The sequence below is a fragment of the Pelophylax lessonae genome, assembly GCF_965119305.1.
Source record: "Pelophylax lessonae genome assembly, chromosome: 3".
Taxonomy (NCBI): Eukaryota; Metazoa; Chordata; class Amphibia; order Anura; family Ranidae; genus Pelophylax; species Pelophylax lessonae.
Window position 1 is genome coordinate 127635772 of NC_138770.1, and position 25913 is coordinate 127661684.

The 25913-nt window shown below is 40.7% G+C and overlaps 1 protein-coding gene across 1 annotated transcript in view; it reads left to right on the forward strand.

Moving 5' to 3' along the window:
* Positions 1-24510, forward strand: part of LAPTM4A (lysosomal protein transmembrane 4 alpha) — a 67572-nt gene extending 43062 nt beyond the window's left edge. The window contains exons 4-7 of the mRNA XM_082251294.1: positions 13017-13139; positions 16739-16834; positions 21478-21576; positions 24202-24510. Coding sequence (XP_082107420.1) covers positions 13017-13139; positions 16739-16834; positions 21478-21576; positions 24202-24294 — 411 coding nt within the window. The 3' untranslated portion in view covers positions 24295-24510. The remainder of the gene's footprint in view (positions 1-13016; positions 13140-16738; positions 16835-21477; positions 21577-24201) is intronic.
* Positions 24511-25913: the final 1403 nt, after the last annotated feature.

The following is a 25913-nucleotide window of genomic DNA, read 5'->3' on the forward strand; positions in this document are numbered from 1 at the left end:
GCACAGACCTTCATACTGTTCTGACTCGGTGTGCTATATCTTTTCAGACTGGTTTGAGTTACGGTTTTCCTAAAAATTAAAATTAAAAACCCAAAAAATGCCCATAGACTTTCATTGACAGGATGTTCAGATGACCCAAGCTACAAATCCCATTAGACTCAATCAAGCTTTGATGCTAATCAATGTAAACTCATTCAAACTCATCTAATCTATCTATCTATCTATCAATCGATCTTCAAACCTTTTTGATCGATCGATTTTCAAACCTTTTCAATCGATCGATCTTCAAACCTTTTTGATCGATCGATCTTCAAACCTTTTTGATCGATCGATCGATCTTCAAACCTTTTCGATCGATCGATCTTCAAACCTTTTCGATCGATCGATCTTCAAACCTTTTAGATCGATCGATCTTCAAACCTTTTCGATCGATCGATCTTCAAACCTTTTCGATCGATCGATCTTCAAACCTTTTAGATCGCAAACCTTTTCGAACGATCGATCGATCTTCAAACCTTTTCGATCGAACGATCGATCTTCAAACCTTTTCTATCTATCGATCGATCTTCAAACCTTTTCTATCTATCGATCGATCTTCAAACCTTTTCTATCTATCGATCGATCTTCAAACCTTTTCTTTCTATCGATCGATCTTCAAACCTTTTCGATTGATCGATCTAAACTTTTCAAACTTTCTGGTCAGGCTTTTTCAGGCCAACTTAAAGTTTGTCTCAAACTTTTTTTTTCTAGTTCTTCTTCTTATTATTATTTTTCTGGCCGGTAAATTTTTGGACACTATCTCCTCCTAGACCGTTCAAGCTACATACTCCAAACTCGGCACAGACCTTCATACTGTTCTGACTCGGTGTGCTATATCTTTTCAGACTGGTTTGAGTTACGGTTTTCCTAAAAATTAAAATTAAAAACCCAAAAAATGCCCATAGACTTTCATTGACAGGATGTTCAGATGACCCAAGCTCCAAATCCCATTAGACTCAATCAACATGCTAGTAACTTTGATAATCATGCTTGTCTTTAAAAAAACAAAAACAAATCCGATTACTTCTATTGCTGTCGCAAGGCAGCCAGACAGACAGACAGACAGACCGCGGGTGGGGGGCGGTAAAATTTTTTATTTATTTTTTTTCTATTTAGCTTGTCTTTAAAAAAACAAAAACAAATTCGATGACTTATATTGCTGTCGCAAGGCAGCCAGACAGAGAGACAGACAGACCACGGGTGGGGGTCGGTAAAATTTTTTATTTTTTTTATTTTTTTTTTATTTTTTTTTATTTTTTTTATTTTTTTTCTATTTAGCTTGTATTTAAAAAAAACAAAAACAAATCAGATGACTTATATTGCTGTCGCAAGGCAGCCAGACAGACAGACCGCGGGTGGGGGGGCGGTAAAATTTTTTTTTTTTTCTATTTAGCTTGTCTTTAAATAAAAAAAAAAACAAATCCGATGACTTATATTGCTGTCGCAAGGCAGACAGACAGACAGACCCCGCGGGTGGGGGGGCGGTAAAAAAATTTTTTGTTTGTTTTTTTTGTTTTTTCTATTTAGCTTGTCTTTAAAAAAACAAAAACAAATTCGATGACTTGTATTGCTGTCGCAAGGCAGACAGACAGGCAGACAGACAGACCCCGCGGGTGGGGGGCGGTAAAATTTTTTAGTTTTTTTGTTTTTTCTATTTAGCTTGTCTTTAAAAAAACAAAAACAAATTTGATGACTTATATTGCTGTCGCAAGGCAGACAGACAGACAGACAGACCGCGGGTGGGGGCGGTAAATTTTTTTTTTTTTTTTTTTTTTCTATTTAGCTTGTCTTTAAAAAAAACAAAAACAAATCCGATGACTTATATTGCTGTCGCAAGGCAGCCAGCCAGACAGGCAGGCAGACAGACCGCGGGTGGGGGGCGGTAAAAAAAATTTCAAACCTTTTCTATCTATCTATCTATCTATCTATCTATCTATCTATCTATCGATCTATCGATCTATCTATCTATCGATCTTCAAACCTTATCTATCTATCGATCTTCAAACCTTATCTATCTATCGATCTTCAAACCTTATCTATCTATCGATCTTCAAACCTTTTCTATCTATCGATCGATCGATCTAAACTTTTCAAACTTTCTGGTCAGGCTTTCTCAAGCCAACTTAAAGTTTGTCTCGACGAACTTTTTTTTCTAGTTATTCTTATTTTTCTGAGCGGAAAATTTTTGGACACTATCTCCTCCTAGACCGTTCAAGCTACATACTCCAAACTCGGCACAGACCTTCATACTGTTCTGACTCGGTGTGCTATATCTTTTCAGACTGGTTTGAGTTACGGTTTTCCTAAAAATCCAAATTAAAAACCCAAAAAATGCCCATAGACTTTCATTGACAGGATGTTCAGATGACCCAAGCTCCAAATCCCATTAGACTCAATCAAGCTTTGATGCTAATCAATGTAAACTCATTCAAACTCATCTAATCTATCTATCTATCGATCGATCTTCAAACCTTTTCGATCGATCGATCTTCAAACCTTTTCGATCGCAAACCTTTTCGATCGATCCATCGATCTTCAAACCTTTTCGATCGATCGATCTTCAAACCTTTTCGATCGATCGGTCTTCAAACCTTTTCGATCAACCGATCGATCTTCAAACCTTTTCGATCGATCGATCTTCAAACCTTTTCGATCGATCGATCTTCAAACCTTTTCGATCGATCGATCGATCTTCAAACCTTTTCGATCGATCGATCTTCAAACCTTTTCGATCGATCGATCTTCAAACCTTTTCGATCGATCGATCTTCAAACCTTTTCGATCGATCGATCTTCAAACCTTTTCGATCGATCGATCTTCAAACCTTTTCGATCGATCGATCTTGAAACCTTTTCGATCGATCGATCTTGAAACCTTTTCGATCGATCGATCTTGAAACCTTTTCGATCGATCGATCTTCAAACCTTTTCTATCGATCTTCAAACCTTTTCTATCGATCTTCAAACCTTTTCGATCGATCTTCAAACCTTTTCGATCGATCGGTCTTCAAACCTTTTCGATCAACCGATCGATCTTCAAACCTTTTCGATCGATCGATCTTCAAACCTTTTCGATCGATCTTCAAACCTTTTCAAACGATCGATTGATCTTCAAACCTTTTCTTTCTATCGATTGATCTTCAAACCTTTTCTATCTATCGATCGATCTAAACTTTTCAAACTTTCTGGTCAGGATTTTTCAAGCCAACTTAAAGTTTGTCTCGACGAACTTTTTTTTCTAGTTATTCTTCTTCTCTTTTATTTTTATGGCCAGAAAATTTTTGGACACTAACTCCTCCTAGACCGTTCAAGCTACATACTCCAAACTCGGCACAGACCTTCATACTGTTCTGACTCGATGTGCTATATCTTTTCAGACTGGTTTGAGTTACGGTTTTCCTAAAAATTTAAATTAAAAACCCAAAAAATGCCCATAGACTTTCATTGACAGGATGTTCAGATGACCCAAGCTCCAAATCCCATTAGACTCAAGCAAGCTTTGATGCTAATCAATGTAAACTCATTCAAACTCATCTAATCTATCTATCTATCGATCGATCTTCAAACCTTTTCGATCGATCGATCTTCAAACCTTTTCGATCGATCTTCAAACCTTTTCGATCGATCGATCTTCAAACCTTTTCGATCGCAAACCTTTTCTATCGATCGATCTTCAAACCTTTTCTATCGATCGATCTTCAAACCTTTTCTATCGATCGATCTTCAAACCTTTTCTATCGATCGATCTTCAAACCTTTTCTATCGATCGATCGTCAAACCTTCAAACCTTTTCTATCTATCGATCCATCTTCAAACCTTTTCTATCTATCGATCGATCGATCTAAACTTTTCAAAACTTTCTGGTCAGGCTTTCTCAAGCCAACTTAAAGTTTGTCTCGACGAACTTTTTTTTCTAGTTAAGTTGGCTTGCAAAAGCCAACTTCCTAATATTGTATTTAAACTTATTATTATTCTTCTTCTTATTATTATTATTTTTCTGGCCGCTAAATTTTTGGACACTATCTCCTCCTAGACCGTTCAAGCTACATACTCCAAACTTGGCACAGACCTTCATACTGTTCTGACTCGGTGTGCTATATCTTTTCAGACTGGTTTGAGTTACGGTTTTCCTAAAAATTAAAATTAAAAACCCAAAAAATGCCCATAGACTTTCATTGACAGGATGTTCAGATGACCCAAGCTCCAAATCCCATTAGACTCAATCAACATGCTAGTAACTTTGATAATCATGCTAGCGACGTGGCTAGTTATATTATGAGATGTTGTTATCTCTCAGTATATTATGGGATGTTACATTGTTATCTCAGTATATTATGGGATGTTACATTGTTATCTATCATTATATTATGGGATGTTACATCCGATAATATACTGAGAGATAACAATGTAACATCCGATAATATAATGAGAGATAACAATGTAACATCCCATAATATACTGAGAGATAACAATGTAACATCCTATAATATACTGAGAGACAACAATGTAACATCCCATAATATACTGAGAGATAACAATGTAACATCTGATAATATAATGTGAGATAACAATGTAACATCCGATAATATACTGAGAGATAACAATGTAACATCCGATAATATAATGAGAGAGAACAATGTAACACCCCATAATATACTGAGATAACAATGTAGCATCTAATAATATACTGAGAGATAACAATGTAACATCTGATAATATACTGAGAAATAACAATGTAACATCCGATAATATAATGAGAGATAACAATGTAACATCCTATAATATACTGAGAGATAACAATGTAACATCCCATAATATACTGAGAGATAACAATGTAACATCCTATAATACAATGAGAGATAACAATGTAACATCCTATAATATACTGAGAGATAACAATGTAACATCCCATAATATACTGAGAGATAACAATGTAACATCCTATAATACAATGAGAGATAACAATGTAACATCCGATAATATAATGAGAGATAACAATGTAACATCCCATAATATACTGAGAGATAACAATGTAACATCCGATAATATACTGAGAGATAATAATGTAACATCCCATAATATAATGAGAGATAACAATGTAACATCCCATAATATAATGAGAGACAACAATGTAACATCCCATAATATACTGAGAGAACTATGTAACATCCCATAATATACTGAGAGATAACAATGTAACATCCTATAATATACTGAGAGATAACAATGTAACATCTGATAATATGAGAGATAACAATGTAACATCCGATAATATACTGAGAGATAACAATGTAACATCTGATAATATACTGAGAGATAACAATGTAACATCCGATAATATACTGAGAGATAACAATGTAACATCCGATAATATAATTTGAGATAACAATGTAACATCCCATAATATAATGAGAGATAACAATGTAACATCTGATAATATACTGAGAGATAACAATGTAACATCCTATAATATAATGAGAGATCACAATGTAACATCCCATAATATACTGATAACAATGTAACATCCCATAATATACTGAGATATAACAATGTAACATCCCATAATATGAGAGATTATCTATCTATCTATCTATCGATCTATCGATCTTCAAACCTTTTCTATCTATCGATCGATCTTCAAACCTTTTCTATCTATCGATCGATCTAAACTTTTCAAACTTTCTGGTCAGGCATTCTCAAGCCAACTTAAAGTTTGTCTCGACAAACTTTTTTTCTAGTTTATACTTGGTCTACAACCTCACTGACAACAACCTACTTCAATTCAATCACTTCACAGCTCCTGGGGAGGAATTCTGAGCCTGACTGGAGGGAAAGGGCACACCCCTTCCTCTTACTACATGGAGAACAAGCATAGCTGTGGCTGTCAATCCCAGGCTGTGTGCTGGAGACACACACACCCACAGTTGTGCTCATAAGTTTACATACCCTGGCAGAATTTATGATTTCTTGGCCATTTTTCAGAGAATATGAATGATAACACAAACATTTCTTTCACTCATGGTTAGTGTTTGGCTGAAGCCATTTATTATCAATCAACTGTGTTTACTCTTTTTAAATCATAATGACAACAGAAACTTCCCAAATGACCCTGATCAAAAGTTTTCATACCCTAGTTCTTAATACCATGTATTGCCCCCTTTAACATCAATGACAGCTTGAAGTCTTTTGTGATATTTGTGGATGAGGCTCTTTATCTTCTCAGATGGTAAAGCTGCCCATTCTCCCTGGCAAAAAGCCTCCAGTTCCTGTACATTCTTGGGCTGTCTTGCATGAACTGCAAGTTTGAGATCTCCCCAGAGTGGCTCAGTGATATTGAGGTCAGGAGACTGAGATGGCCACTCCAGAACCTTCACTTTATTCTGCTGTAGCCAATCGACTTGGCCTTGTGTTTAGGATCATTGTCATGTTGGAATGTCCAAGTACGTCCCATGTGCACCTTCCGGGCTGATGCTTGCAAATTTTCCTCCAGTATTTTTGATAACATACTGCATTCATCTTGCCATCATAGGCCTTGTTGACTCCTCTCCAAATGTAGCGTTTATGGTTGTGGCCCAAAAGCTCAATTTTGGTCTCATCACTCCAAATGACTTTGTGCTAGAAGGTTTGAGGCTGGTCTCTGTGCTGTTTGGCGTAATTTAAGCGGAATACTTTGTGGCATTTGCGTAGTAATGGCTTTCTTCTGGTGACTCGACCATGCAGCCCATCTTTCTTCAAGTGCCTCTTGAAACAGCCACACCACATGTTTTCAGAGAGTCCTGTATTTCACCTGAAGTTATTTGTGGGTTTTTCTTTGCATCCCGAACAATTTTCCTGGCAGTTGTGGCTGAAATTTTAGTTGGTCTACCTGACCGTGGTTTGGTTTCAACTAGGGCTGGGCGATATGGCTGAAAACTGTATCACGATATCAGTGTTTCATATCGGTCGATATCGATAATTATTGATATTTTTTATTACCCATTTAAAATAAGGACCCTAGGGTGAGAATGCAGGGCGGCGGGCATGGTACAGGAGAATGCAGGGCGGCGGGCATGGTACAGGAGAATGCAGGGTGACTGGCATGGTGCAGGAGAATGCAGGGTACTGGCATGGTGCAGGAGAATGCAGGGCACTGGCATGGTGCAGGAGAATGCAGGGTACTGGCATGGTGCAGGAGAATGCAGGGCACTGGCATGGTGCAGGAGAATGCAGGGCACTGGCATGGTGCAGGAGAATGCAGGGCACTGGCATGGTGCAGGAGAATGCAGGGCACTGGCATGGTGCAGGAGAATGCAGGGCACTGGCATGGTGCAGGAGAATGCAGGGCACTGGCATGGTGCAGGAGAATGCAGGGCACTGGCATGGTGCAGGAGAATGCAGGGCACTGGCATGGTGCAGGAGAATGCAGGGTACTGGCATGGTACAGGTAGACCATGCCCGCAGCACTGCATCCCTTGTAGTGTGCCCGCAGCCCTGCATAATGGCAGGTAGTGAAGCTGTTTCACTTACCTGTTCCAGAGGCGCCTTCATTTTAAAAATGGCGCCGCCACGTCATTGCGCATGCGCCGCCACCGCTCGTGTAATTTCGGCTATTCCCGGCCTCTCCCGAGTGGCGGCGGCGCGTGCGCGGTGACATGTATGCGACGGGCGGCGCCATTTTTAAAGCTTAAACCCGTCGGAGCGGACTTTTCGTTTTATCGTTCAAAGTCTTTTATTGCTATCGAAAATGTCACTATCGCGATACATATCGGTATAGTTTTATCGCCCAGCCCTAGTTTCAACAGAACCCCTCATTTTCCACTTCTTGATTAGAGTTTGAACACTGCTGATTGGCATTCTCAATTCCTTGGATATCTTTTTTATATCCCTTTCCTGTCTTATACAGTTCAACTACCTTTTGCCGCAGATCCTTTGACAATTCTTTTGCTTTCCCCATGACTCAGAATCCAGAAACATCAGTGCAGCACTGGAAGAAAGATGCAAGGGTCTGTCAGGAGTGCAGAAACTCATTGACCTTTTATATACACACACTAATTACAAGCAAACAGATCACAGGTGAGGATGGTTACCTTTTAACCGGTTGCCGACCGCCGCACGACTATATACTGCGGCGGTCAGCCCCGGCCAGGCAGAGTGACGTATCGGTACATCACTCGCCTGTCACTGACTTGCGAGCCTATTGCGGGCGCGCGCGCGCCCGCCGAGGCTCGTTCACAGACAAGTCAGTGCGTGTGACCGGCGGACTCTATGTCCGCCAGTCACACTACGATCGCTCCTGTGAAGGGAGAAAGACAGAGCGGCTTGTGTAAACAAGCTGCCTGTCAGTTCTCCCTGTGTAAAAGTGAAGATCTGTCCGTTCTACTATGTAGAACGGTTGATCTTTGCTTTTACACCAATAGGAATGTCCCTGCACAGTTAGAATCACGCCCCTAGGACACACTTAACCCCTCCCTGTCCAATAAAGTTAACCCCTTCCCTGCCAGTGTCATTTTTGCAGTAACAGTGCATATGTATAGCACTGATTACTGCAGTAATGTCACTGGTACCCCCAAAAGTGTCAGAAATGTCAGTCAAGGGTCCGATCTGTCCGCCGCAATGTCGCAGTACCGAAAAAAAATCACAGATCGCCGCCATTACGCGTTAAAAAAAAAAAACACCAAAAATGACAAAAATCTTTCCCTTTGTTAGTAAACGCGATAACTTTTGCGCAAACCAATCAAAATACACTTTTTGCGTTTTTTTTTTTTTTTACCAAACATAGGTAGCATAAAACAAATTGGCCGAAAAATGTTAAAAAAATTTTGATTTTTACATTTTTTTTGGGGAATTTCATATAAAAAAATGTGAAAAATATTGCTATTTTTGCAAAATTTACGCTCTTTTTTTGTTTATAGCGCGTGATCAAAAAATCGCACAGGTGATCAAATACCACCAAAAGAAAGCTCTGTTTGTGGGAAAAAAAGGACGTCAAATTCGTTTAGGTACTGCGTTGCATGACCGCGCAATTGTCCGTTAAAGTCACGCAGTAAAAAATCGCAAAAAAACCCCTGGTCCTTTAGCAGCCAAATCCTCCGGGGCTTAAGTGGTTAATAGCCATTCAACCCCCTTTGTGTCAACTTGTGTGCATGTTATCAGGCCAAAATCACCAGGGTATGTAAACTTTTGATGAGGATAATTTGGGTAGTTTCTGTTGTCATTATGATTTCAAAAGAGTAAACACAGTTGATTGATAATAAATGGCTTCAGCCAAACACTAACCATGAGTGAAAGAAAAGTTTTTTTTGTTATTCATATTCTCTGAAAAATGCCCAAGAAATCATAAATTCTGCCAGGGTATGTAAATTTATGAGCACAAGTGTGTGTGTGTGTGTGTTTATACACACCACACACACACACACACATCTTTTGTTATCTTGGTGTCTGGAAAGGCTGTCAGAAGTGACACAATCTGTGTCAGCAGATAACAGAAGAACCAGGCAGAAGACTCAGTGCATTGGATAGAGACAAGTACACAATATAAATCAAACCTAAAAACAATCAGTGCAATCTCTGCAAATAAATTAAGATAACAAATGTTACGTGTGGCCAGCTAAAACACTCAGTAGTAATTCCACCCCGCTAATTCATATAACATAACTCAGTAGTGTAGTGCAACACATTTTGCAAATGATTGCTCTCAATGTATCAATAGCCCCATTACAAAAGTGACCATATCATATATAAAAAAACCAAAAGTTCCAATAATAGAATTTTATAAAGAAGTCCAGTGTTAATAAAAATGATGAGAAAAACACCCAAGTGTCTTCGCTATTTCTTCACACTTCTGTGCATATCCATCACCAGGTGAAAAACCTGCTCACCTTAAAGGGACACACATTTGCTCAGTGCAGTAAATCCTCAGAACACCTCCTCCACTCCTCGGTTTGTTCGGGATGGCTACCTCCTCTGCTCTCCAGTATGATCATGCCTCTCCCATGTACGGTTCATATAAAACCTAAAGACAATACATTTACACACAAGTAATGAGTTATCGGAGCAATAAACGATACTGTCCTCAGCCGACTCCCCACCTAACCACGACAGGAGAGCGGTGTGATGCCACAGCTTTGCTCCTTCCTCTTAGACATGTTGCGCCCTTTAATTGGGATTCCTCATTAGGTGGGGAGCCAGTTCACACAAGCCCTTAAAATGATTGTAAATTCTTGTGTGTTTTTTTTTTTTTTAATAAACATAACAAAAAACATGTCAAACTTACCTCCTCTGTGCAGTTGGTTTTGCACAGGGCTGCCTGGATCATCCTCTTCTCGGGCCCCTCCCCCCCTCTCCTGTTGAATTTCCCTACAGCAAGCACCCAAGCCGAGCTGCTGCTCAATGTGTCATTGACACTATTAGGATCACTTTTAGAACACGTCCAGGAAGCAGCGCCGAGGTAGAAGGGGGCGGGCGGGGCAGAGGAGAAGGACCCACGTGCTGTCATTGGAAGTCCCGGTGCCTATGATGGACGTCGGCATAGGAGGCTGGATTTCCGATGACAGCGCGTCCTTCCTTCTCCTTGGCCCCGCCCGCCCCCTTCTACCTCGGCGCTGCTTCCTGGACTTTTTTTTTTTTTTTCATATCGGCGAATAACAGAGGGCAGAGGAGAAGGACCCACGTGCTGTCATCGGAAGTCCCGGTGCCTATGATGGACGTCGGCATAGGAGGCGGGACTTCCGATGACAGCGCGTCCTTCCTTCTCCTTGGCCCCGCCCGCCCCCTTCTACCTCGGCGCTGCTTCCTGGACTTTTTTTTTTTTTTTTTTCATATCGGCGTATAACACGCACAGCTGCTTTTTCCTCCATATTTAGGAGGAAAAGGTGCGTGTTATACGCCGATAAATAAGGTATTAGGGGGTGGCTGAGGGGGGCTGCTAAACACGGAAGACTTTTTTCTTAGTGCATAGAATGCATTAAGATAAAATAAAAAAAACCTTCTGACTTTAGAACTCCTTTAAATGCTACTCTCCCTTATTGCTATAGCAATAGGCCATACTGGAGAGCAGAGGAGAGGTGTTCTCTGAGGATAGACTTCTTTACTTTATATATTTCTATTATTTGAACTTTTGACTTTTTATATATAATTATATGGTCACTGTTTCTAATGGAGTTATTGATACATTGTGAGCAATGATTTGGAAAATGTGTTGCTCTACATTATTGAATAGAACTTTAAATAAACATAATTTGCCAAAGTCTTTCTTATAGTATACAGCAAAGACTTCCTCCTCCTAAAGTCTATTATTAAACACAAGTGGGACCTGCTGAACACTTGATATGGAATATTGTGTATGTCCGTAATATAAATGTTTGGAACCTGTTTGCCTGTTGCTGTGCCAGAACAGCTCATGTCCCAGAAAGGTGGCAGCTGTTGGCCCTTCAGGTTACCCCTCAGGGCAAACGCAGCATAAGGTATGCCTGCATATTAAAATTAAATTTTCATTATCACCTGATAAGACACAACAAGCAGTTGATGTTTATATTAGAGCTTTGTTTAAAAAAAAAAAAATTCACTTACCCGCTCTGTGCAGTGGTTTTACAGAGAGCAGCTCTGATCCTCTTCTTTTCAAGTCCCCCGCCGGCGCTCCTGGCTCCTCCTTCCTTGAGCAGTGCCCCAGAGAAAGCTGCTTGTCCATAAGACACAGAGCCACAGCTCGGCCCCATAGAATGCATGAAGGTAAAAAAAACTTTCAGCCTTTAGAACCACTTTAACTACCACTGAACCATCAGTCACAGTATAATTGATTCACGTTTTTCCTATCAGCTTGCAAGGGAAAAAAAAAATCACACCAAAGGAACCGTTCATGGAGGCTGGCTTTGTTGAACGCTTTTGAGAATGTGGTTACTGCTGAATTAGCCGAAAATTCGAGCCATGGGTCAACAACCATTGTTCGATTATTCAGGCAGCCATGGATGCTGTGGCTGAATATTATAGCTGGCAGGAGATGTTCAGCCATCCATGTTTAGTGTGGATGTGGGAATCGACTGATTTCAGCACAGGTCTCACTAAGCCAATGGCTCTCAACTCCTGTCCTCAGGACCCATTAACAGGCCAGATTTTAAGTATTACCTTGGAGAGATGCATGCTAGAATACTGCAATCACTGAGCAGCAAATGAGACGACATGTGATGTATTTAGGTTATCTTGCAAACCTGGCCTGTTAGTGTGTCCTGAGGACAGGATTTGAGAACCACTGCGATAGATGTTTTAGCTATTCTGTACTTTATCCAAAATGGGGAAAACTTTTGGGCTTTAGACCTATTTTAAAGTGAATGTAACAGTTTTTTTTTTTTTTTTTTTTTTTTAAATGTATTTACTTTGTGCAATTCCATTGCACAGAGCGGCCCTGAACCTCCTCTTCTTGGGTCACCCGCTGGTGCTTCTGGCTCCTGCCCTCTAGTGAGTGCCCCCATAGCCACTTTCTGCAGGGATATTCATGCCGGCTTTCTCCTGAGCCTTGCTCTCTACTCATTCCTGACTTTTATTAACCGCATCGGAAGCCAATGACTCCTGTAAGCTCAGGTAGGTAAAAGGGGGGTGGGGGGCACTTTATGCCCAGCAACTTGTCCATTGATAACCCAGAATTGTGGGAGGTCAGACTACAGGACCAAAAAAAAGGTAGCTTGAAAGAGATGCAGAGGAGGGCATTCTGGCTAATGTAGTAATAGCAGGCACCTTGTGGTGTTTTTTTAGGTAAAACTTGTAATTCTAAAAGTTTAAAATGGAGTACAGATTTACTTTAAAAAAAAAAATTCTCTTGAGATAAAGGAGCAAAATCTAAACCCCTTCTTGAACATTTCGATATTTTTATATAAAAATAAAGTTGTATGCTTATTCAGGATTAGATATTCTCCTTACCTAATTGCAATTTGCGTTGTACAGCTGTTTTTCACACTCATCTGATAATAATAGGCAGTATTAGCTGATGGATTTTCCTTTTCTCTGCAGCATCGTGGTGGCTGGCTGATCCCCTTTTTCTGTTACCAGCTGTTTGATTTTGCCTTGACATGCCTGCTTGCAATCAGTTCCCTTACATACCTGCCTGGCATTAAAGATTACTTGGAGCAGCTGGTAAGTTTGTGAAGTGTGGCATTTTTACTGAAGTATTGTGTGCACTCATTTTAAATATTTTGCCGGGTCACATATATGCGATGCGGGAACCCTGCGAATCCACTGTGGGTTCTCGCATCGCATTCAAATCTCAGGAAGTTCACACTGCCATATGCGAATTGCTGGGGGATGTCAATACAAAGTTAATGACACCCCCAGATCAGTTCACATAGTGTGAACTGTCAGTTTGGACATGAATCGGATCGCATAGGTGTGAACACCCATGAGATCTGATTCTGCTGCGGACTCAATAAAGGGTCCTGTGCGAGTTGTGTCTGAATCCGATGCAAATTCAGCCATACAATCTGCATGGCTGAATTCGCATCGTACAGACATCGCATGTGATTTTCAGAGCAATGCGCTCCAAATCACATGCGATGTCTGTCAGCGCTATAGTTTGAACCGGGACTAAAGCAAAAAAAGTTAAAAGCAAAGCCCGAATTAATTTTTTAAATATATCAAGGTATTGGTTTGCAAAGGGGGAGCTGCTCTAGTTTTGCTCTCATTTTTATAGGACCGATCCAGGGCACCTCACGGCTACCTGGGTACCACCAGCTTAATCGAAAATGAGACACATTTGGGAAATAAGTCCCCTACTGAATGATTCTGCTTATTTGAATGTGAAATGCTTGTCCCGAGGGATAGTTGATGCTGCACACAGGTGGGAAATGGTTAAAGCAGAACTCCGGTGTTCCGTGAGAATTACCTACCCTGTGAGAATTACCTACCCCTCGTCACTTCCGGCCAGAAGCATCTGAGCAGCGCAGCAGTGCGCATGCTCAGAGCGCCGGATACCTAATGGCAGAACAGAGGAGCTTACTAGTGCGCATGTGCACTAGTATAAAACGATCACGGTGTACCGTGAAAAAAACCTACCGACGCGGCACTTACCTAAAACAGCTGTGCTGACATACGAGTCATCCCCGCACCTGTCCCGGTCACTTCCCTGCTCTCGGCAAGTAAATATAAAAGCGGCTTTCGGCTCAGTGATTTATGTTTTCATACAGCCGCCGCCGCTTTTATATTTACTATCCGAGAGCAGGGAAGTGACCGGGACAGGAGCGGAGATCACTCGTATTTCAGCACAGCTGTTTTAATGTACCCGCTGCATTACATACAGTGCGGAGTACCGGAAGTGACGAGGGGTAGGTTTTTCTCACGGGTAGGTAATTCTCACGGAACACCGGCTCAATGCAAAAACAGGTTATTACTTTAAAATTGAAATTGCTAACGACAGCTCATTAAGGACTCATGTACACGGCTTGCTATGTTTAGATCTGTAATTTATGTGGATCTGAATGCAGTAGTAATCTATGCTATGGCCCTACGCACACTAGTCTGTTTTGGTCTGCATTTAGTTTAGCTGCGTAAACCAAAGTAAGAAATATCTGTGTTTGGACTGTATTTTATACTGTACACGTGTAAATGATTATGCTAATGTTTACATGAGTACAGTGAAACTGGACCCTATTCACTGCTGATGTTCAAGGCCAGCATGCGTGAGCTGCAGACACCACCACTTATTCTATTACTTTCCCCTAGTAAATGATTCTTTCATGCAGCGGCATATGTGCTAAATAATCTCAGACATTCAGAATTACTGAAAGCTGAGGCCACTTAATGCATGTGCCACCACCACATGAATGAGTCATTCAGGGGGAGATGTAAACCTCCATAGTGTAATAAGTGGCAGTGGCTCCTGCTGCTTACACACGTTGTTGAAATTTAGATGTCAACCTAAAGCAGTGGTGGCGGCCTTACAACATATACACGCAAGATCTTGTTAGCGGAATTACACTTATGTGCATGAGCTCCAGTATTTACCTTGATCTATCTTTCCTAGTGAAAGAGCAGCTGCTAATAGTCATTCCAAGGCCTTATACCTTGAAGAATTGTTTTTGTCTCCACCACCTCTTCCGTATTGATAGCACTGCATAAATAGAGCAAACAAAATCCTGATTTAGAATGGGAGCAGGCTGTCTTTTCCACATAGTTATGACATATGAGGGAGCGTAATCACACACAATTCTCCTGCATGTGTATGACCCATGAAAGCTTTGGTGCCCCAATAAGGAGTCAGTCCACTAAAAGCTGATACTTCATTGTTTGGTAGATGTTGGTTTGTTAAAGTGGATCTTTACTGCATCTGAGCTCCAAAAACACAAATTATTTCATTTTTAATATTCAACGCAAACCCCCCCCATTTATCCATGTCGCTATGCTTTTATTTTGTTGAGAAATCACTTTGAAAAACACTCTCCTAGCTTTTCTGGAGGTGGCCATCTTAAGTAAGGGCAAATGATTCATGTAGCATTTACTATACAAAAAGTCTTTATTTCCCCCACCTATAACTGGTCTTAATAGTAAGGAGCATTGGAAGGGCAAACGCATATCAAAAAAGCCAAGGAATTTCCAGTCACAACTTACCAACCAGCCTGCGACCAACTGAATTAACCTGTCTAACAGTATGCATTAGTCACCTGTGCTCCCACTGTGGAGACTCTTTAAAGGTAGAGTTCGGGACTGCAGATATCAGGGTGCCTTGCCGGCGCCTGCAGCTTACGCATGTATTTGCAAATGTGTGCCACTAAACCCCTGTTTTTATCGTATACTGTTAGACAGGTTAATTCGGTTGGTTGCAGTCTGGTTGGTAAGTTGTGACTGGAAATTCCTTGGCTTTTTTGACATGTAGCATTTACTGCCTAGAATCCCTCTTAGCTAAGAAAACCCCTCCTCCTCCCCTTCATTCCTGAAGACTCCTGGGACCTTTGACTTAATTTGCCTAGGCAAGAAACCAGGAAGTAACTGAAGAAATGTTAAAAAAAAAAAAAAAAAATGAAAAGTGAATATGACATACTTTCCTCTCTATTTACTAATGCTAGCAGCATGAGGATTAAAAATATAGTCAAGGTTGATTGGGGTTGATCCACTTTAAGCTGGCCATACATTTATGCAATTTTCTTAATTTAAAAAAAAAAAGTTATTTTCTTATGCAATTTTCCTATTCAATTGCCTTTTGATTTACCATCAACAATGTAGTGCAAGAGCCTGCCTGATTGCATACAAATTGAAAGTGTTTGTGTCCTATTATATGGAGCAAATCTCAAGGAAAGTTGTATGTTTTGGCCATCCTTGCATTTCTTGTTTCTCTATAGCAGGGATCCTCAAACTACAGCCCTTCAGCTGTTGCAGAACTACACATCCCATGAGGCATTGTAAAACTCTGACATTCTCAGACATGACAAGGCGTGATGGGAATTGTAGTTCCTGAACAACTGGAGGGCCATGGTCTGAAGACCCCTGCTATAGAGGAATCCATTGGTGAGGTCTCTGGACATGTGTACCTGGGTCTTCATACCTAGTACTGTACCATTTTATAAGGGGCTCCCAATTTTTCATTCATAATATGGAAATGTAGGATTTTGTAATGTTGCGTTTTCCTGAGGTTGTGTGGTCATTACAAGATCAAATTCTTAGTAGAATTATTACAATTTTTTACTAATGAAGTACAAATGTTTTGGTACCAATAATGTTTTTGCTCTGATCTGTTGTTTTTGTAGCCTGAATTCCCATATAAAGATGACATGCTTGCTATGGATTCCAGTTGTCTTCTCTTCATTGTACTGGTTGTGGGAGCCTTGGTCATCACCCTGAAGGTAAAGTAAAAACTGTCCCCATTCCAGAATCCATGTAGCCAGAACATCTTAAAAACTGATACTTGCCAACCAATTTTTACATAGGTTGAGGAGAGGATAGAAATTTTGTTAGGCTTTTACTTTCTCCTTGGGTTCCAGCTTTGGTTCAACTTTATTTGTTCGTCCATCCATGCTTTCTAAATACATAAAATATCCAGAGTACAGGGGATGAACCAGATCTGCGTGTTCACCCCTGAACTGTGTGGGTCTTTTTTATCAGAGTCTGAAGAACAGTTATATTCAATAACTAGTAAGGCTGTTTTTGTTCATATCACCATATCCACAACAGGAAATTGTCACCAAAAATAATGTCCTCATTGGTAGATTTGGACGAATTTCCTTCTATTTCTGTTGACAATTTTTTATTTTTTTTTGTTAACATTCACTTTTGGTGAAAGTGGTCACCAGCACAAATAGAGAGGGTGAATCTTTGACAGGCGTTCTAATCCCCCTCCACTCTATCCAAAACTAAAGAAAAGTTTCAGCTGCAGTTGCACATCGGTGCTCCCTGTTGGCGGCCTTCAGTGTCTATCACCGGGTGCTTACAGGGTCCTGAAGTATTGTGCGATGTTACAGTGAGAGATGAAAAATAGCGAGCTAGATGAGCAGGGGAGAAGGAGAGGAGCTTTTGAAAACAGATCACTGCTACTGGAAGAGGCACAGTGGGATCATGTGATCGCAGACTGAGGGATTTCCTGGGTTTTATTTTATTTTCATTAAATGGGCTTTAAAGAGGAGGCAGATTAGCGATACTTTTCCAAGAAGGTCCGCTTTAAGAATAATTAAGTCCGAAGTACATTTTAGTGAAAATAAACCACAGGCAGGGTTCTTTAGACTCCATTCACACTACCGCAACTTGTCAGGTGACTGGTCAGCCTGACAAGTCGCGGTCCATTGTGTGCTACGGGAACCATTCTAATAGGAGCGACTCAAGTCGCTCCGACTTAGAAAAAGGTTCCTGTACTACTTCGGAGCGACTTGCATAGACATTCATTATATGAAGTCTGTGCAAGTCATGCCAAAGTCTTCACAGGTCGCCCCCGAAGTCGTGCTGCGTTAGTGTAAACCGGCACTTAAGCATAGATTTGTTTTTTGTTTTTTCGTTTTTATGTGTGTATGTTTGTCATGCAAACTTCTCTTGACCGATTTTTTTTTTTTTTTCCTTCTATCTATAATTTGTCTGTGAACTGTCGCCGAGCGTCTATACATTTGACCTTTGCTTTGCCATATAATTTAGAAGAAGACAGAAAGGCGGGAAGGTGCCAGAAAATATAATACAATCAATAATTATAAAAAATTATTTTTGATACAAAAGGTACAAAAAATAAAACCATTATAAGATCAAGAATGGCCCTCAGTACAATTTGATGCTCAACATGTTTCACCAACATTGTTGGCTTCTTAAAGAGACTTATAACATTGTACAGGATCAATTTCTTGAACAATTATGGAGCAGTAAGTAACTGGTCAAAACAGGCAGCAAATGGGTTAACCAAATATCAGTGTGTCACAGAGGGGATAAGTCATCACCTACAGAGGCCTATTTCCAAACAAGACAAACCACGTCCGCCTATGATCCAAAAAGGGCCCACCATTAGATACAACCAATCCTGAATACGGAAATATAGACAGGTTGAACCTCATTCCAGTATCAACAGCCAGTCCGCTTGGAATTACCTTCTTACTGTGGATCAGTTAAATTATCAAGGAATCAGTCTTCCATTGCATAACTATATCCACTGGGCCTAAAAACCCCTCAGATTAGTGGTTTCTCTGCCTTGGTGGACGGTCATGGTAAATATTTGCTTTGCCATATTTTATTCGTCTTAACAGTTTTTCTCAATAGAAAGTAATCTTTTTGTGTGAAACCTTTACCTTCTCAGTATTGTAAAACTGATTGGGTGGCTCTACAGCCGCCTGGATCACTTTTACTAAACAGCCGGTTGCTGCAGTTGCAGTCGAAAACCTGTCTTACCCACATGAAGTCTAGGCCATTTGTATACAGCCTATAGACATCAAGTGGTTAAAGTAGCTCTAAACCCAGTTGCCTAAATCTCCTATAATTTCTTTTTATTTATTTTTTTCAATTTTAATCAGGTTTCAAGTCCTCTTTAATAATTTTCTGAACATGCAGTTATTACATGGTAATCCTGTAATGAAGGGATTTGTTCAGGCACTCCCTGTTATGTGTTGACAATGTGTTCTTGTCTACCAATTGCTCTCCAGTCAAGCAATGGCACGTAGCTGCCACTGAAGTGCAGGCATAGATAGAAGTAGCTGCAGAGAGATGGGAGGAGATCAGCAGTACTGTGGTGTATTAACTAATAAGAAAAGAAAGAAAAAGAGAAAAACATGAGATGTTAAAGCCCAAAAAGAATGCAGGGATTGCAACACAGCTTCAGAAAATTAAAATACATCTCCAGCTGCTATACTCACCCTATCTTCAGCACTGTCACCCTGCAGACCCACTGTGCCAAAGCCAGGCCGCCACTTTTTTTTTCTGGAGGCGATAATGCCCATTTTCATTTCACCCACTTCCTGTGAGCACATTATGTATTGCTGCTCCCTCCAACATTTAGGGTCAGCTTACTGTTGGAGGATGGGGGGGGGGGGGGCTAAAGACACCTGAAAAAAACTGCAGTTGTGCATGCTGCACTGGAGGAGGTGGTAAGTTTTGAACTGATGGGGTAGGGTTAGATGCTCTGTTGGGTTTTTAGGTATTTCCAGCAAGAATATTTGCTGTCACTTGGAGGGGATGCTTTAGAACATGACCCATTCTAAACTTTATTAATGGTTTTAAAACTGTCTTTGCCTCTGTTTAGGAGAGATTTCCTCACCTTCTGTCCCAGTAATATAAAAGGGAAAGCTCCTTGATCGGGACGGAGGCATCAGTAAAACATTGACAGATATTACAGCTTTTCCTTGCTCTATACAAAATATTAAGCTGGAGTATTTATGTTCACTCAAATATCTAAGTAGTGTTGTGGTAGATCAATTAATATAAGTCGGATGTTTGTAACCCGGGGACTGCCTGTAGAGTGAAACTGACATTTACTAATTTTTTTATTTAAATCTAAACTGCTTCGAGCTCCGTACGTTGAGAATCATGTGACAAAACACCTAAGCATTCCAAAAGAATGTCTGTAAAGTTTTAATAGTATGCTATACTTTATTTCAAGGGCAAAGGTTGTCTGCCATGTCAGGTTTTGTAGGTTTGTTCTTGAGTTGAATTCCTATGTAAGTTGGAACAGGTACATTTTTTAAGTGGAACTCCAGCCAAAAAAAGAATTGTTTTTTTTTTTTTTGGATAGCATAGAGAAGGGTTAACACCCCTGGAACGTTTGTTGTGCCCCTGTTCAGAAGATTTCACCTCACTTTCTGTCCCTGTGACTATTGGATTTTAAAAATGTTGGATTGTTGTGGAAACAAGGTGATAAAGGATAGGTATATTGCGCTCAACATGTGCCGTACATCAAAGTGCTTGTGCAAATATAAATTAATATAAATATTAACGTGGATGTATGAGGTTAAAAAGTCTCTAAAATAGCTTATTATCAATAAAAAATCCATAAAACCCTCGCTGAAGAAGTCCCGCCTACTTTTACGGACGCAACGCGTACGGGGGACGTCACGTGACCCGCGGCCGCCTCTCACTCTTCCGGGTTGGTGGACCTGATGCACGCCTGCTTGCAAACTCTGAAGATATTCGCTGTTATTTTCTTCAAAAATATCCTGCTTTTGGTCTGAGAGTTTGCCCTAGGACTATGGGAATTTGGAGCTGAGGATCGTGTATATATATATATATATTGGATCAAAATGTCTATGTGACCCCCTATAATCAAGGGGTCATATACTTCTGGTAAGAAGTACCTTGCTTGAACACTGGGTGGAAGTGTGGAGGTGGAGGCTTTTAACACTTTGCTTTTATCATATTTATTGTCGCTGCTTCATGGACTTATATTGATTCATTGTTGCTGTTTAAGGATTTTTTTATTGATGATAAGCTATTTTAGAGACTTTTTAACCTCATGCATCCACGTTAATATTTATATTATTTATTTATATTTGCACAAGCACTTTGATGTACGGCACATGTTGAGCGCAATATACCTATCCTTTTAAATTTGTCACAGCACTTTAGCTTTTTGTTTGCAGCTCACACTGGGGAAGAAATTCCTCAAAGAATTTAAACTTCACTTGTGTTTTTCACGTGGCTAATTAGCCCTATTATTATTTATTCCTTTGCGCAGTTTCTTTTGGTTTTCACCATCCTTTTACATATATCACAAGGTGATAAAGCTTCAGTGGAGACACCTTTTTCCCATAATTACTCTTACAGGAGTGAATTTCCCTTCCTAGGGGTAGATTTCCCCTCACTTCTTGTTGTCTCCCTCCGTTTGTAAGTAGGAGTTGTATGCTAGTCAGATGTTTGTAACTTGGGGAATGCCTGTACTTCTATGTACCAGATCTGCACCATTTTATTGAAAGAATTTGTGTTGCTTTTGAACAGAAAATTAGCGTTTATGTAAAAATATAATAAATTCTGTTATGAATTACACCCCTTATGCACTTGTCTAATACATATGTATGCTTCCTGTCTACAGGCCTACCTGATTAATGTTGTGTGGAACTGCTACAAGTACATCAACAATAGAAACCTCCCTGAGATCGCAGTATATCCTGCATTCGAAACCCCTCCACAGGTATTAAAACAGGTCAACCATGACTACCTTTCATGAAACATGCACCTTTATATTGATAATGTGAATTATTATGAACTTTGCACTATAGTAGCCATTACTTGGTCTTAACTGGTATCAGTGAATCCCTACTAGATAGACCAAGTACGGGTACCAATACTTTTTCTAATGTATTCGCCCATACCAATTACCGATACTTTGTTTGACATTGGTGGTCTGGTTTTGAAAAGGGGGTTTTCAGCCCCCTCCGGTGCAACTTTGTTCAGCAATTCAGGTTCGAATTTTCAAAGTGTGTGACAATGGAAATCGCACCATAACCGTGCTCAAAATCGTACCAGACAATTTTTTTGTAAAACGCAGTGTGGCCGGCCTGCACATATGTGAACCGGCTTCATTGAAAAGGCTTTAGGTTCACATGTCGTGTGAATCAGATGCGGGTCGCATATATGTTAAAGCGGAGTTCCACCCTGGGAAAGTTTTTTTTTTTTTTTTTTTTTTTTTTTTTTTTTTAAATAAAAATACCCCCGGGACAGTCAGGGCTAGTACATTCCACAATGGCTAGCCTCTGATCTGTCCCGGGTTGCACTTACCTTTTTAGATGAAATACTTACCTTGAAAATGTATTGTCCAGTGCTGCCATCTCAGGTGTGGGCAGCTTGAAGCCAGCGCGATCCTCTTCTGTGTCCTCTTCCGTCTTCTTCGGTCCCACAATGCACTGCACCGGCCCCGCCGTCACTTCCGGTGCCGCAGCGTCATCCCTGCACAGCTTCTGGGCATGCCCAGAAGCTGTTTAGCAAGGTATGACGGCACTTGCAAAGGAAATGACGTTGGGGCCTGTGCAGGCGCATTGATTCCTGGGAGCGATGACGTTCAGCTCCCAGGAATCATTGCAAACCAGGAAGTGACGAATCGCCGTGGCCGCCGAGGGGAGAAAGAGGAAGTAAGGTAAGTATTTTCTTCTAAACAAGGTAAGTAAAAAAAAAAAAAAATTGCGATTATCCATTTGTTTTTCAGGTGACCCAGAGCAAGAAGATGGAGGCAAGTATAATTTTAGGGTGGAACTCCGCTTTAAGGTATCGGGTTTTAGTATCTGAGCATTTTCACAAGTGCAAGTACTTTTAGAAATGGCTCCACGCTACTGTCTAGTACCATCTGCTCAACGGATGGTGGCTCCTTAGGATAGTTCCCCCTTTGCTCTTTTGGGCTGAGCTGGGTAGGGTTATACTATTGGCTCATCAACCAGGAACTTGACTGCCAAGCACTCTCAAGGACTTGTTTTTGATGGTGTCCCTGCAGTTCCATTAATGGTGTGTTATGAACTTTTTCAAGGTGCACATCTTTAAGACTTGTTTTGTCTGCTCCCTGAAAGAATTGTTTTGTCTGCTCCCTCAACCAGTTCAACAGGAAACCCTGTCAGAGAACAGCACCCTAGATGGCAAAGCTTTGTCATGGATAAGTGAAAGTTAATGGGGTTTTGGCAACCTAGCAGTATAAGGGCCTGTTTCAATGGACTTTTGTGTGCTTCAGTTGGGTTTTCCATTCCCATACAAAAGATAAAGAAATGCAAAACTTGTTTGAAACAGGTTAAATGCAGATCAGAAGGAGGTCAGATGGCAACCTTCACATTTTCTTGTCAATGAAATTCGAACAATCTGAGATCTCAAACTGATGCCATCAACATAAGCCCAAAGCTTGTTAACACAGAGCTTCTAGGCATCAAGAAAGAAGAAGACAGGATTTTTGTGGGCAATCTGTATCCATTTAGATATTTAAAGGATATGTATTTTTGTCCCCTTGAGCCATCTAGAAAACGGAACATCAGATTTATGTGTATGATGAAATATTGTGGTGCCTTTTTTTTATTTTTTATTTGCAGTGAGTTTAAAAAGCACAAAAAATATTTAGTGTGTTTTTAAGGTGCTCTGCCAAGTGCCAACCACTCAAAATTAATGGCGGCTTTAACACCGAACACCTTAACGCTCAGTAAATAGTAAATATTCTGCTGTCCAAGCTAGGTCAAGGACACTTTCATATTTGTTCATAGCCTGTATGGCATATTAAGTGTTTTATCCTACAGATGAGTCCATCACAATGATGTGTTGCATAACATTTTCTTTCATGTTGTCACTCTGCACTGCTCTGTATGGCAGCCAAGGTCTGCTGTAGAGGATTTATTCTGCTGTGCCCCTCCTAAAGGGTACCTGTCATGTTGGCAATATTAGGCTGCTACTGGTGATTTTATTTTTGGAGAACAGCCTGTTGGGCTTTCTCCTCAATCATCTCTACTTAGAGCTGACCTGAAACAAGTATGCAGGACAGGAGTCCCTGGCTGCATCCTTGTCCAGGATCCATAACTAGGTAAGGAGGCAAAAGTATGGAGCTAGTACCTTCAAAAATAGGGCAGCAATTTTAGGCAACACTTTAATATCCTGACTGTCCTGAGCTGCAAAAGCCAGGCATTTTTCTTTTTTTTTTTTTTCCTCAACAAGTAACTGCAAGGGGATAAAGCTATCTGTTACGATGTACATGAAGGGCAGGTATAGCAACTAGCATTTTACTGTGCCTTGTAGCCTGTTTTATGAACAACCTTGTAATAATTGTGGTACTGACTACTCCAATATCTTGCAGTATATCCTGCCTACATACGAGATGGCTATAAAGATGCCAGAGAAGGAAAAGGACCCTCCACCACCATACATCCAGACCAGCGAAGCCTCCTAACCTCGTCTGATGTGTCTTTTCATACTGCTTAACAAAGAACCCAAGTTATCCCATCGTCCTGCTCATCCCGCACAATAACATACCTTAAACTAAGCCCTTATTTTTATATAACACAATGCTTCTATTGCCTTACACTTAAAATAAGAAAGGTTGACTATTACTTATGACAATCTCTTATTTGATAGTTTACATGAGTAGTAGTTTGTGGGGGGAGGGGGTTATAAAAGAATTAGGGGTACTACTTTTTATTATATTTCATTTGTGTGTTGCGAATTTGCTATGTGGTTTTTTCCATGCCTTAACCCTATCACTTCTGGACTGCCATGCTACATATTGCTGGCAATGCATTGGTGTTCCACCCAGCAGTGAGGGCATAAATGAAGAAAAGCAGAAATATTTTCTTGAGTAAAATTTAAATAAAACAGAAAAAAATGTTTTAGATGGAGTGTTTTTTGTTTTACAGCATGCTGTTGTGCTTGTGGAACTCATCTCACTTGTCTGTTATCTGAGATATTTTGATTAATAAATCTGTCCCAAAATCTGGAGTGTTGCCTTCCTGGTCAATCCATTATTGGCCTATCATTATGGTAATTTTAGGGTAAAGTTTAATTTAAGGTGACCAGATTTTTAAAATGAAATCTGGGCACATATTTTCTTTTGTTTTTGGCAAGTGGTTAACTATTTTATAAGCATATTTTCCTCAAATTATATATGCAGTGTATGTGGTATGTGTTCATGGAATGTTTGTATGAAGTATACATTTTTTCTCTTACGTCCTCCGACAGTCGCCGCCTCTGCATATTCGTCACATATGGGGTATTAGACTTTGCTCCGAAGGAGTAGCTAGGCAACAGAATATGTCAACATTAAAGCTTTTAACACATCCCACCCTCAAGGGGTGGTCCCCTCAGTCAATACCCTCCTACTTCCTGCAACCATATCTCAGTTTTAATGTCTAGCTTGTCAGGAGTGGCTGGCTCTCTCTGTGCTGGGGCTTTGTGCCCCAGACTCTTTCTTCTTTTTTGATTTTTTGTTTGAGTTTTCTCTCTACCTTTACTTAGCTGTTCTTTTTGTCAGCTTTAGTTAGTTCTTCGGATGAAGAGGATCATGCGGGCTGGGTCTCGGGCTGATCCCCCTGGTCGCAGGTCGTGGGTCAGTGGCTTCCCAGCCTGCCATCGAGCGTTCAGCCAGGTAACGCTCCTGGCACAGTGAACGACCCATCCCTGTTCGGTGCAGGGATGATTGGTGAGGTGGCTACCTCACTGGACGCTGTGCGGTTTCTTAACCCCCATTCTGTGCGTCTTGTATGCGACTCTCCCTGCCTCATGTGCAGCGGCTTGTTCGCCTGTGCGGGTCCCCCACGCCACTGTGAGGTAAGTGTATTTATGTGGGGACCTGTCTGTCTGGGGGGGTGTCAGTCTGGGACTGTGTAACCTGCCTCTATTCACACTGTTTGTCTCCCTTTCTCTCGGCTGCATGCTGTGGGCTGCAAGGGGGGGGGGGGGGGAGCTGTGACACTGTGTGTGTCAGCCTTGTCAGTGTGAGAAGCTGTGTGCTGTGGGGCATGTTTTGTGGCATGTTTGGGCATTATACAGCGATCGCTGCGGCGATCTGACATG